The sequence below is a fragment of the Rana temporaria genome, chromosome 8 (genome assembly GCF_905171775.1).
Source record: "Rana temporaria chromosome 8, aRanTem1.1, whole genome shotgun sequence".
Classification (NCBI taxonomy): Eukaryota; Metazoa; Chordata; class Amphibia; order Anura; family Ranidae; genus Rana; species Rana temporaria.
Genome location: NC_053496.1, coordinates 4,845,937 through 4,860,964, shown reverse-complemented (window position 1 = coordinate 4,860,964; position 15,028 = coordinate 4,845,937). Strand labels below are relative to the sequence as shown.

The window sequence follows — 15,028 nt, the reverse complement described above, 5'->3', positions numbered from 1 at the left end:
ATTCCCGCCCCTGCAATTTTGCCGGCGCGCCCTCGCAATTTACGGAGCTACTGCTCCGTGAATCGAGGGCAGCGCAAAATATTTGCGGGGGCGCAGGGCAAAATCGTTGCCCTGCTCCCCTGCAAATATCGAGCAAATGTACCTGAATCTAGGCCAATGAGTCGCTTTTAATGTCTCGTTCCCACCGGGGGCCCCACACTCACATATATGGGGGCCACCTGACACACTCACATATATGGGGGCCACCTGACACACTCACATATATGGGGGCCACCTGACACACTCACATATATGGGGGCCACCTGACACACTCACATATATGGGGGCCACCTGACACACTCACATATATGGGGGCCACCTGACACACTCATATATGGGGGCCACCTGACACACTCACATATATGGGGGCCACCTGACACACTCACATATATGGGGGCCACCTGACACACTCATATATGGGGGCCACCTGACACACTCACATATATGGGGGCCACCTGACACACTCATATATATGGGGGCCACCTGACACACTCACATATATGGGGGCACCTGACACACTCATATATATGGGGGCCACCTGACACACTCATATATATGGGGGTCACCTGACACACTCACATATATGGGGGTCACCTGACACACTCATATATGGGGGCCACCTGACACACTCATATATATGGGGGCCACCTGACACACTCATATATATGGGGGCCCCCTGACACACTCATATATATGGGGGCCACCTGACACACTCATATATATGGGGGCCACCTGACACACTCATATATATGGGGGCCACCTGACACACTCATATATATGGGGTCCACCTGACACACTCATATATATGGGGGCCACCTGACACACTCACATATATGGGGGCCACCTGACACACTCACATATATGGGGGCCACCTGACACACTCACATATATGGGGGCCACCTGACACACTCACATATATGGGGGCCACCTGACACACTCACATATATGGGGGCCACCTGACACACTCACATATATGGGGGCCACCTGACACACTCACATATATGGGGGCCACCTGACACACTCACATATATGGGGGCCACCTGACACACTCACATATATGGGGGCCACCTGACACACTCATATATATGGGGGCCACCTGACACACTCACATATATGGGGGCCACCTGACACACTCATATATATGGGGGCCACCTGACACACTCATATATATGGGGGCCACCTGACACACTCACATATATGGGGGCCACCTGACACACTCACATATATGGGGGCCACCTGACACACTCATATATATGGGGTCCACCTGACACACTCATATATATGGGGGCCACCTGACACACTCATATATATGGGGGTCACCTGACACACTCATATATATGGGGGCCACCTGACACACTCACATATATGGGGGCCCCCTGACACACTCATATATATGGGGGCCACCTGACACACTCATATATATGGGGGCCACCTGACACACTCATATATATGGGGGCCACCTGACACACTCATATATATGGGGGCCACCTGATACACTCATATATATGGGGGCCACCTGACACACTCATATATATGGGGGCCACCTGACACACTCATATATATGGGGGCCACCAGATTAAAGAAGACATGATTATTAATGGAAATTAAGAAATAACCTTTTATCAGAATTTTTTTTTTTTACATTTGGCATTGATAGTGGCTAAAGCTGTCTTGTACATAGTGTCCCATCATTGGTGTCAGTGGGAAGAATAGTGTCCCATCATTGGTGTCAGTGGAAGGAATTGTGTCCCATCATTGGTGTCAGTGGGAGGAATAGTGTCCCATCATTGGTATCAGTGGGAGGAATAGTGTCCCATCATTGGTATCAGTGGGAGGAATAGTGTCCCATCATTGGTATCAGTGGGAGGAATAGTGTCCCATCATTGGTGTCAGTGGGAGGAATAGTGTCCCATCATTGGTATCAGTGGGAGGAATAGTGTCCCATCATTGGTATCAGTGGGAGGAATAGTGTCCCATCATTGGTGTCAGTGGGAGGAATAGTGTCCCATCATTGGTATCAGTGGGAGGAATAGTGTCCCATCATTGGTGTCAGTGGGAGGAATAGTGTCCCATCATTGGTATCAGTGGGAGGAATAGTGCCCCATCATTGGTGTCAGTGGGAGGAATAGTGTCCCATCATTGGTGTCAGTGGGAAGAATAGTGCCCCATCATTGGTATCAGTGGGAGGAATAGTGTCCCATCATTGGTATCAGTGGGAGGAATAGTGTCCCATCATTGGTGTCAGTGGGAGGAATAGTGTCCCATCATTGGTGTCAGTGGGAGGAATAGTGTCCCATCATTGGTGTCAGTGGGAGGAATAGTGCCCCACCCATCATTGGAGCACAGGTGTGTGAGGAGGAAGGTGTGTCGGAAGCTGCTGTGTGAGAAGGGAGTTGCCTGGAAATCTATCCCAGCTCTCCTGGCCCCTTTCTGGGGAAGCCATGGAGGGCTGTGGGGCCTCCCCTGCTGGAGGCTCTCAGCCATCTCCTGGGCCATCTGCTGACATGTCTGCCCCTCTACAAGCCTCAGCTGGTGATCTCTCTGCCCCTGGTGTGGATGAAGGCTCGGAGGCCATTCGGGAGCGAGTGGTGGCCGGCATAAAAGTCCTAAACCGGGAGAGGGATAAGCTGTACAAGCTACGTGCGGAGCTGAAGCGCCTGCGAAGGCAACGTGAAGGTTTACATAGCCAGAAACGCGGATCCATGGATCCAGAGATCCAATTGGCCAAGGTCCGTGTGGACCACCAGGAGACCATCGTGGCCATAATGGAGGGAAGGGATGGTCCTTTCAAGGAAAAGTTCTGCAACGACAAGAGGTTTGCAAAGGTGACAAAGATGGAGGTGGAGGAGGAGGAGACCCCCAGTTCTGACCCCCTGCCCCCCCAGGGAGAGGTAAGCACCCCAATGCCTTCCCAGGACTCAGGAGGCATGCTGAGGGTGATCCAGGTAATGGAGTCTCCTGTGCGGGGGGATCGGATGGTTTTTAATGATGAAGATATTGCAGATGGTGTACCTGATAAAGTGAAGGCAGCTAAGCCCCATGTTGTGGATAAGACTGTGTATGTACCATCAATGACTGATAATGTGCCTAATAATAAGACTGCCAGTCCTGTATGCAGTAATAATGTGCATGCTGAGGCTGCAATGCAGCAAGAGACACGTTTAAAAAATGACATTCCTGTGAAGGAACTGCAAGTCCCAGCAGAACCCATTAACCCTCCTGATGCTGAGACCAAAGCTGATTGCCCCACTGCTGGTCTGGACTCCACAGCGCAGCATCAGGCGACGGCCGGTACTGCAACAGAAACTATAATTATACCTGATGGGAATGTGTGTGTGGCTGATAATAATCATCCCAGTTCAGGTGGGATGGACAATGGTCCCAGTTCAGGTGGGATGGACAATGGTCCCATTTCAGGTGGGATGGACAATGGTCCCATTTCAGGTGGGATGGACAATGGTCCCATTTCAGGTGGCATGGACAATACTAACTCTGTTCATGCAGATAAAGTGACTTCAGTGTGGGGTCTTGGCCCCAATAAACCCACTTTCGCTCAGGTGGTACGCTCTGTCCCTGGCAGCTCCGCCCCCAAGCAGGGTTTTCCTCTACGAGCTACCACCTCGACCCCCCCGGGATATGGTCTTGGGTCTCTGGCTTCTGCTGGGGGCCCAAGACGTAATGTTGTCATCTTGAAATGGGAAGGTGGTGCAGTCCCCCCTGCAAGGCGTGCAGTGGTGGATTTAATTCTAGAAATGGGTTTTGGGGTTAACGATCTCTATGCTTTTATTCATGTGTCAGGGACGCGAGAGTATACAGTCAGTTTCACCAAGCCAGAGGGTCTTGACCTGTTCTGGGAACGATATGAGGCCCGGTGCAGGTCAAGACCCGAATGGGAGAGTCTGGCCCCAGTTGCGATTTCGCAGCAGTCAACAGTAAAAAAGATCACTATCATCCTCACCAATGAGAGCGTCCCTGCCAGGGATCTGGAGGTCTGGTTGAGGAACTACGGGGAGGTTTTGACCAAACCCAATAAAATATTAGACGAGCGTAACATCTGGACTGGGGGATGGTCGGTAACAGTCAGGCTGGCCAGGGATGGAAATGTTGTCCGTCACCTGCCCTCCTCGGCTTTCATAGGGAGGGATAGGATGACCGTCTTCTACCCTGGTCAGCCGAAGCTGTGCCACCGCTGTGGAGAGAGGGGGCACCTTAGCTCCTCCTGTTCGGCCTTGATATGCTCAGTGTGTCGGGGTCAGGGTCATATGGCCAAGGACTGCACCCAGAAGATCAGGTGCAACCTGTGCCTGCGACTTGGCCACCCTTATAGCAGATGCCCTGAGGCCTGGCACAATATGGAGAAGGAGGTAGTGGATGAGATGTCAAGGCTGGACAGGATGGAGGGGGAGGCCCCTGGTGTACCATCCTCCGCTGCGGTGACCGACCCCCCTGGTCCTGCTCAGGATCCCTCCCCAGTTTCCTCCCCAGTTTCCTGCCCAGTTCCTGTGACCACCCCTTCTGTGTCTGTAAGTACTCCTTCTGTATCTGTGTCCCCCCAGCCTACTGTACCCGCTCCTCTTGTGTCAGAACCTTCCAAGTCTGTGCCCCCTGAGTCAGTTACCCCCCAGAAGTCTATCCCTGTTAAGTCGGATTTACCCCCCCCACCAGGAGTGGTAGCGGGTACTAAAAAGGTCGCTTCAAAGAAAAAAACAAGAGATGAGGGCATCTCTGAGGCTGACCTCAAGTACCTGGAGGAGAGAAGGAAGGTTGGGCGGCGGAAGAAGCAGGCGGTGAGGACGGAACGGGGGCGGGAAGCTCTGGTGCCTGTCTCCACCCGTCGTAGGTCCACTAGGTGGGACATTTCCTCATCTGGCGCTTCTTCAGAGCTGAGCTCTGATTCAGAGATGGAGTTGGAGGCGGCCTCAAGAAAGAGGGAGGCTTCTGGTGATGAGCAGCAGAGGGGAGCTAAGAAGCAATCCACCCAATAACCCAAATGGCGGTTCCCCCTCCGTTAAAAGTGGCGACAATAAATGTCGCCAGCATTAAGTCAGTGAGAGCTCGTTCTATGGCCTTCTTTTTGTTCAGCCAATTAGATGCTGAAATTTTATTTTTGCAAGAGACTAGGCTCACCTCCTTGGCAGATATTCATATGGCCAAGAGAGAGTGGAGGTATGGTCCATCTTACTGGTCTCTTGCGGCCGAGCCTTACGGCGGTGTGGCGGTGTTGTTTAAAACCGGCATGGTAACTGTCCGGCGGGTTATTGAGGTGGAGATTGGGAGATGTATGGTCTTAGACGTCCTTGTGGGAGGGCAGGACCTGCGCCTAATTAATATCTATGGGCCGCACACAAAGTGGGACAGGAAATGCCTTTTTACAAGGATCAAGCCATTTCTTTTTACATCCCGGCAAGTGGTCTTTGGAGGTGACTTTAATACAGTAACTAGGCCCAAGGACAGGAAGGCCTTCAAGGACAGGCTGGGATATGATAGCGTTTTTTTAAATAGTATGGTTAGGGATGCTGGTCTTGTGGATGTGCACATTGCGCACCTCCCGGATGACACCGGGTTCACCTTTCATCGTGGTAATAGTCAGAGTAGGATAGACAGGTTTTTTTTGAAGGAGGCCTCTGCTTTCTCACCCCCAGTGGTGCAGGCAGTAGAGTTCTCTGATCACTGTATGCTATCTGTGGCCCTGAATGCTTCAGACGCCCCTCAGAGGGGAAAGGGCATCTGGAGATTGAATTCGACTCTACTCAAGGAAGAACATGTTAGACAATCCTTTGAGGAATTCTTTCAGGCACAGGTGACCCTCCTGGACTTTTGTAGCAGCAAGGCTGAGTGGTGGGAGCTGACCAAAAAGAGGATCGCTGGATTCTTCAGAGGCCTAGCCAATAGAACACAGTTTAATAAATACATGACCTACCAACGTTTGCGGAGGAAGCTGGATATTCTTGTCTCGAGAGGAGGAGATCCTGGGGCAATCTCCGAAGTGAAACTCCTTCTCAGGAAGTGTCAATATGACCGGCATGCCTCTTTGGTTCTGGAGAGGGACTATGGGAAGTACCACTCGCCTGACCCTTACCAGAACTGCAAACAAGGTGTAGCTGTTAAAGCGGTCGTTGGCCTTAAGGACAGTACAGGTTCCGTGACAAAGTCCAGGTCAGGGATTCTGGAGGTCGTGAGGTCCTTTTATGCCGACCTTCTTGGAAGGAAAGAGCTTGACCGTGACAAGATGGAAAGCTTTTTGGACTCTACTCCAGGTCTAAATGGTGGAGATGTTCCATTGATGAATTTGACAGAGGAGATCACAGTTGAAGAGGTGATGAGGGCAATTGAACAGCTTGCCATCAAAAAGTCACCCGGACCGGATGGCTTGACGGCTGAGTTTTACAAAGCCTTTAAGTCTATCCTGGCCCCACATTTGGTAGAGGTTTTTAACAGTTGTCTTGCTGAGGGGGTGCTTTCCCCTTCCATGAGGCACTCGGCTGTGATTCTTCTGTCAAAGGGTAAAGATCCTTCGATGATTGAGAATTGGCGCCCCATCAGCCTTCTTAATGTCGATAGAAAGATACTGGCGAAGATATTTTTCTGGCGCCTGTCGTCAGTAGCGAAGTCTTTGCTTTCTCGCCATCAGCACTGTTCTGTCCAGGGTAGGAGCACCTTCACAGCGGTGTTAGCTGTCCGGGAGGCCTTGGAGCGGTGCAGGGCTGCAGGCTGGGGAAAGTACTTGCTGACATTGGATCAGGCAAAGGCTTTTGATCGTGTTAACCATGAGTACCTGTGGTTGCTCCTTAGTAAGTACGGTCTGCCGGGTGGTTTTGTTGATTGGCTGAAAGTCTTGTATAAGGGGGCAGAAAGCTTCCCTCTTGTTAATGGTTGGGTTGGGCAGTCCTTTGAGGTTGGCTCCGGGGTGCGCCAGGGCTGTCCCCTGAGTCCCCTGCTCTATGTGTTTGCAATCGACCCCTTCATCAGGAGGCTAGAGAGCGGCATGTTGTGTGGGGTACCAGTGGGTCTCCCGGGTGAGCCGCCATTGAGGGTTGTTGCTTATGCGGACGATGTATCGGTGATTGTCACTGGGACGGATGAGGCGGAGGAGGTGGTCTCTCTGACATCACGGTATTCTGAAGCATCGGGCTCCAAGATCAATCAGGAAAAGAGCGAAGTTTTCTGGATGGGAAAGGAAGGTGAGGGGTTTGATCTCCCGGACACCTTTCCAGTGCCCCGGGAAAGAATTAAGATACTAGGCATTGAATTTGGACCCGGCGATTATGGCCTCAAAAACTGGGAAGGCAGACTGGAAATTGCCAATGCTAAGGTGGTTAACTGGAAGAGATGGAAGTTATCTATGAGGGAAAGGGTTGATCTGATTAAGACCTACCTGATTCCGATCTTCTTGTATGTCAGCTTTGTCTGCATCTTGCCAGTGTCTCTCTATGCTAGGATCAGTAGTGTGTTCTTCCAGATGCTGTGGGGGAACAGACTGAACCCCATCAAGAGGAATGTCACCTACCTATCCAGGAGGGAGGGTGGCTTAGGTATGGTCAACCCAATTCTTTTCTTTTCACTGCTATTTCTCAAGTTTAACATTGGTAGTATGCTTGCAGTGGAACCTCCTGGATGGGCAGGCATATTTAGATCTTGGTTTAGTCCTTTTCTGCGACTTTGGGAAGAAGGTGGCCAAGTGAAGAATCGCAGGGGTCATCGTGGTCAGCTACCAGCCTATGTAGCTCCGTGCCTGAAGTTACTGCGGCAGTGGCGATTGTCGGCTGAAGATCTCAGATCGGTTCCGAGGAAAGACCTTATGAGTCGAGTCTTGAGCGAAGTCTTTCATGACCCACTGGCCTTAAGGGATTGCCCAGGCCCAGTTTTGAGGGTGGGGTTGAGACTGATTAATTTGGATAGAATACCTCCTAAATTTAGGGATCTGGCCTGGTTGTGCTTCCATGGGAGGCTCTATGTTCGGGGCAATTTGAAATTCCGCAGTGGGGTGGATCGTAGCTGTCCTCGGGAGGAGTGTGCAGGTGAGGAGGAGACTATGGACCATTTTCTGCTTCGTTGCCCTTTTAACATAGAAGTGTACAAACAGGTGGGGCGGGCGCTCGGTGTTCCTTTCCTCTCCAGGCTGGGTTATGCCGAGTGGGTGTACGGAGCATTCAGTACCGGTGGAGGTTTTTGTTTGGATACACTTTTTTTAGTTAGCCTAGTGGTCCGTTATTTCACCTGGAACGCACGGTGTCAGGTCAGCATTCGGCAAAAAATCCTTCCTGTTGAGGTGGTGGTGTATGACATTGTGCATGAGGTGGGGAAGATTCGGGGGCTTGAGAGAGACAAGCGGGGTCAGGGGGCTTGGCTGAAGGCGTGGAGGGGTTTCAAGCCTCCCTGACTGCCAGGAGTCTCTTTCCCGGGTGTGGCTGTCTGTCTCTTATCACCCTAGATTATTATTTTTGATACATTTTTGATAAATGGCTGCGTACATAGGTGACGGGTTGTGCCTCTTAGGCCCTCTCTGCTGCTTTGTGTAAATAGTTTTGTAGTAATGTTTTGGTAGTGGTGTATAGTGTATATATTGTATATATTCTGAACCCGGATGTGTATTCCTTGGATTTATGTTTGAAGTTTTGTACTATAGTTATGTTTTTTACTTTTGTATAAAATTGGTTGCTTGATTCTTTTCAATAAAAGATCAATAGTGTCCCATCATTGGTGTCAGTGGGAAGAATAGTGCCCCGTTACCACTTCCGGGTCTGATCCCCGCGGGGAATCCAGCCTGTGACGTCACTCCCCCCGCTGTCTTCTGGGAAACACTGTTCCCAGGAGAGAGCGGGGACCAGTGACGGCGCGCCGCGATCCTCGCGCATGCACAGTAGGGAACCGGGCGGTGAAGCCGTTAGGCTTCACTTCCTGATTCCCTCACCGAGGATGGCGGCGGAAGCACCCGAGGACCGATCGATTGCTCAACCTCGGCTGCTGACATCGCGAGTGAATTTATTTTTGGCGTCGATCACGCGGTGGAGGGAAGACACATCGCCGTGACGTCACACCCCGAACTTCAACTCTCCGCCTCTCTTCTCTAATCTTTATCAGGAGGTAAGAGGATTTCACTCAATAGGATTTCAGCCCAGAATAGTCCTTGTAATGCGGCCCGCGAATCCCCGAGTCTCCTTATGTCGGGAATCGGGGATTCGAATCGTTTAACATTTTAGCTGCCGAACGTCCCGCACATGTGATGAAGCCTCATTGGAGGAGAATTCAATTTTGGAGACGAGGACCTAAAGGGCATCTCCTCCCTATTTATATTTATGGAAGTCTTGGGGTATTTTGAAAGGTAAATATATGTAATAAAACTTTGACTTTTCATCAGAGATGGAAGTAACCAATCTTCTACAGATTCTGTGTAGTGCTATGGTAATAGGAAATAAAATATGGAGGCACACAGGCCTAGAGTTGCCCTCAGGCTATGGAGGCACACAGGACCAAAGTTGGCTTCAGGCTATGGAGGCACACAGGACTAGAGTTGCCCTTGGGCTATGGAGGCACACAGGGCCAAAGTTGGCTTTAGGCTAAGGAGGCACACCGGACCAAAGTTGGCTTCAGGCTAGGGAGGCACACAGGGCTGGAGTTGCCCCCAGGCTATGGAGGAACACAGGACTAGAGTTGCCCTCAGGCTATGGAGGCACACAGGACTAGAAATGGCCTCAGGCTATGGAGGAACACAGGACTAGAGTTGCCCTCGGGCTATGGAAGCACACAGGCCCAAAGTTGGCTTCAGGCTATGGAGGCACACAGACCTAGAGTTGCCCTCAGGCATATGGAAGCACACAGGCCTAGAGTTGCCCTCAGGCTTTGGAGGCATGCAGGACTAGAGTTGCCCACAGGCTATGGAGGCACATAGGACTAGAGTTGCCCTTGGGCTATGGAGGTACACAGGGCCAAAGTTATGTCAGTCTATGGAGGCACACAGACCTAGAGTTGCCCTCAGGCATATGGAGGCACACAGGCCTAGAGTTGCCCTCAGGCATATGGAGGCACACAGGCCTAGAGTTGCCCTCAGGCATATGGAGGCACACAAGACTAGAGTTGCCCTTGGGCTATGGAGGTACACAGGGCCAAAGTTGGCTTTAGGCTAGGGAGGCACACCAGACCAAAGTTGGCTTTAGGCTAGGGAGGCACACAGGGCTAGAGTTGCCCCAGGCTAGGGAGGAACACAGGACTAGAGTTGCCCTCAGGCTATGGAGGCACACAGGACCAAAGTTGGCTTCAGGCTAGGGAGGCACAAAGGCCTAGAGTTGCCCTCAGGCATATGGAGGCACACAAGACTAGTGTAGGCCTCAGGTTATAGAGGCACACAAGGCTAGAATTTGCCTCAGGCTATGGAAGCACACAGGCCTAGAGTTGCCCTCAGGCTATGGAAGCACACAGGCCTAGAGTTGCCCTCAGGCTATGGAGGCACACAGGACCAAAGGTGGCTTCAGGCTATGGAGGAACACATGACCAAAGTTGTCCTTTTTCTTAGAATTGCCATCCTTTTTCTCCGTAACCAAACCCTGATGTATTGAAATCCACCCTACCTTTTATTTTGTATAAAGCCAAGTGACATTTTCCTTAATAAATGGACATGTTTTTGACCTCATCTCGTGCGAGTCATTGGGTGTCCTCAGGACCCTGGTGGGAAGTTATCCAGCTGTCCGGTTCAAGTCCCTAACAGAACTGGTGTCGGAATGCGGGATGCCAGGTCATCATAAGGGGAGTGAATTGTATCAGATTTCTGGCGCACTCTATCACCTTAGCTCTGATTAGTTTACAAAAAAGGGAAGAGGTAGGTTGGTGGGTTCAAGGGGTGGGATCTGTTTAGCACGGATCAGAGATTTGGTTGCGCTCTGCATATAGATTTGTTAGGCACAAGTCAGGTTAAACTATGCAGGAGCTGCGCTGGGTGTCCTCTCGTGACAGCGAAGGTTGGGATCGATCGGTGTAGGGGGGATGCGGTTAGCGGTTCTTTCAGCGCTGATCGCCATAACAGGTGTTTTCTACTCATGCTTGTTAAAATGTAACAAAAATAGATACATTGTAGTTATCTGCAGCTGTCAGGAGATGCTAATTACATCTAACATTTTATACTGGAATTGCTGAAGTTGGGTCTATATATATATATATTATACAAGCATCTTTTTTATTTTTATTTTTACCTATATACTATCACTAATTACCCAAATTGACTCGTTTCGCTCTCCCTAGTAAGTATTTATATTGTCAGTATAGAAACCTCTGAGCTTTTGTTCATTCATTTTTGCAGCATAAGTGGTAAAATGCTAAATTATAAACAAAAATAAAAAACTAAAAATGTTGTAGCAGAAACATCATCATTGTGTTGTAAAAAGAATACGATTTGTGCTTCATAGTATATATAAAAAAATGTAAGCAGCCATCCGAAGCTTTAGCTTTCTGTGTTTCACCTCTGCGCGTCGGCATCCTCCCGTGCCCTTTAACCCCACTTGCCGCCCGCCTTATGCAAAAAGACGTCGGCAAAGTGGTTTCAATATACTGAGTGGACGTCATATGACGTCCTCAGGATATTGAGCCGATGCGCACCGCAGCGATCGTTGTTGCAGGGTGTCAGTCTGACACCCCGCAACACAGAGTCTCCGACGGAGACTCTTTACCACGTGATCAGCCGTGTCCAATCACGGCTGATCACGATGTAAACAGGAAAATACGGTAATCGGCTTTTCCTCACTCGCGTCTGTCAGACGTGAGTAGAGGAGAGCCGATCGGCTGCTCCTCTGACAGGGGGGGGGTTTGTGCTGATCGATTATCAGCACAGCCCCCTCGAGGATGCCCACACTGGACCACCAGGGATGCCCACCACAGGTATGCCACCCTAGACCACCAGGGATGACAATCACAAATGGATGCCAATCAGTGCCCATAATGGATGCCAATCAGTGCCCACAATGGGCATCACTGATTGGCAAGCGTTATTGTTTGGCACTGATTGGCATCCATTAGTACAACACATACTATTAGTACGTTTGTGCCACCTATCAGTGCGCATCCATGCCGCCTATCAGGGCCCATCCATGCCGCCAAATGTGCCCATCCATGCTGCCTATCAGTGCTTATCCATGCCGCCTATCAGTGCCCATCCATGCCACCTATCCGTGCCCATCCGTGTCGCCTATCCGTGCCCATTCACGTCGCCTATTCGTGCCGCCTATCAGTGCCCATCCATGTCGCATATTAGTGCCCATCATCAGTGCCCATCAATGCCACCACATCAGTGCCACCTCATCGGTGCCCATCAGTGCCGCCTTATCAGTGCCCGTCAGTGCAGTACCATCAGTGCCCATCAGTGAAGGAGAAAACTTACTTATTTACAATGTTTTATAACTGAAACAAAAAAAAAATCATTTTTTTTTTCCAAATTTTTTGGTAATTTTTAAAAAAAAATTGCAGAAAATAAAAACCGCAGAGGTGATCAAATACCACCAAAAGAAAGCTCTATTTGTGGGAACAAAATGATACAAATTTAGTTTGGGTACAGTGTAGCACGACCGCGCAATTGTCATTCAAAGTGCGACAGCGCTGAAAGCTAAAAATTGGTCTGGGCGGAAGGTGTATAAGTGCCCCCCGGTATGGAAGTGGTTAAGAGGTTTGGGATGCCGGGAGGCGGGGTTTAAGATCGCGTGGCCGCTGTGATTGGCTGATCACATGATCCAAAAGCCTCAGTTTGAAATCAGTGATTGAGAGCTTTCGGTTGTGCGCCGGTGACTTTGCCGTACGCTCTCGGCACAGCCGTATCGACAGCAATTCAATACCGGTCCGAGGACCAGGCGCTGAGGGGCAGCATATGTGCGTGCGGCCGGCGACAAGGGGTTAATAATGATCAAAGAAGACCGCATACATTGAGGTCTCCACCCGAAAACCAACATTTCTTGACGCGTTTCACCACTGCTGGCTTGCTCACAAGGATTGGGGAAGTCCCAAACACGTCAAGGAAGGTTGGTCCTGGGTGGAGACATCAATGTTTGTAGTTATTTTTGATTATTATTAAACACAGAAAGAAAAGACTGCATACATCAATGTTTCCACCCAAAACCAAACTTCCTTGACGCGTTTCACCACTGTTGGCTCGCTTACAAGGATTGGGGAAGTCCCAAAAACACTTCAAGGAAGGTTGGTCTTGGGTGGAGACTTCAAAGTTTGTAGGATTTTTTGATTATTATTAAACACAGAAAGAAAAGACTACATACATCGATGTCTCCACCCAAAACCAACCTTCCTTGACGTGTTTCACCACTGTTGGCTTGCTCACAAGGACAGGGGAAGTCCAGAAACACGTCAAGGAAGGTTGGTCTTGGGTGGAGACATCAATGTATGTAGTCTTTTTTGATTAGTATTAAACACAGACAGAAAAGACTGCATACATCAATGTTTCCACCCACAACCAACCTTCCTTGACGTGTTTCACCACTGTTTGCTTTCTCACAAGGATAGTGGAAGTCCTGAAACACGTCAAGGAAGGTTGGTCTTGGGTGGAGACATCAATGTATGTAGTCTTTTTTGATTAGTACTAAACACAGAAAGAAAAGACTACATACAATGATGTCTCCACCCAAAGGCAACCTTCCTTGACGCGTTTCACCACTGTTGGCTTGCTCACAAGGTTAGGGGAAGTTCAGAAACACGTCAAGGAAGGTTGGTCTTGGGTGGAGACATCAATGTATGTAGTCTTTTTTTAATTATTATTAAACACAGAAAGAAAAAACAGCATACATCAATACCTTCACCCGAAACCACCCTTCCTTGACGTGTTTCACCACTGCTGGCTTACTCATAAGGACGGGGGAAGTCCTGAAACACTGTTGGCTAGGCGATTTACAGAATGAAATTAGTTATACCTGAACTCCAGGAATGATCCTTATGGACATTCCTGGAGTTCAGATTGAACTCATATAATTGCGTCCATTGGTGGTAGAAGATGAATAGCGGGTCTTAGACCTGTGATCTTACCTGTACCCCCCTGTACACTGGCAGGAGTAGCCGTTCACCTCATCCACACACTTGGCGTTGTTCTGGCAGCGGTGGTCCTGGCAGTCGTCGTGGTTGAGGCTGCAGTTTTCCCCTCCATAGCCTGGAGCACATTCACATCTATGATAGCGACCAACCACATGTTATTATAGAGAAGAAATGGTGGGAGATGATAGAAGAAGACGAGAAATTTAATGGATGATAAACTTTATTATTTACTGAATGGCCCAGAAATCTCCCCTAATGACTAAAGCCCACAGCCAATGATGGGACACTATTCCTCCCACTGATACCAATGATGGGACACTATTCCTCCCACTGATACCAATGATGGGACACTATTCCTCCCACTGACACCAATGAAGGGACACTATTCCTCCCACTGACACCAATGATGGGACACTATTCCCCCCCCACTGATACCAATGATGGGACACTATTCCTCCCACTGACACCAATGATGGGACACTATTCCTCCCACTGACACCAATGACGGGACACTATTCCTCCCACTGACACCAATGATGGGACACTATTCCTCCCACTGACGCCAATGATGGGGACACTATTCCTCCCACTGACACCAATGATGGGACACTATTCCTCCCATTGACACCAATGATTGGACACTATTCCTCCCACTGATACCAATGATGGGACACTATTCCTCCCACTGACACCAATGATGGGACACTATTCCCCCCACTGACACCAATGATGGGACACTATTCCTCCCACTGATACCAATGATGGGACACTATTCTTCCCACTGACACCAATGATGGGACACTATTCCTCCCCACTGACACCAATGATGGGACACTATTCCTCCCACTGACACCAATGATGGGACACTATTCCTCCCACTGACACCAATGATGGGACACTATTCCTCCCACTGACACCAATGATGGGTCACTATTCCTCCCACTGATACCAATGATGGGACACTATTCCTCCCACT

At 49.7% G+C, this 15,028-nt stretch overlaps 1 protein-coding gene across 1 annotated transcript in view; it reads right to left on the bottom strand.

Moving 5' to 3' along the window:
* The window catches only part of SLIT1 (slit guidance ligand 1), a 354,779-nt gene that overhangs the window by 20,125 nt on the left and 319,626 nt on the right, over positions 1-15,028 (bottom strand). Inside the window, exon 31 of the mRNA XM_040321566.1 lies at positions 14,047-14,184. Coding sequence (XP_040177500.1) covers positions 14,047-14,184 — 138 coding nt within the window. The remainder of the gene's footprint in view (positions 1-14,046; positions 14,185-15,028) is intronic.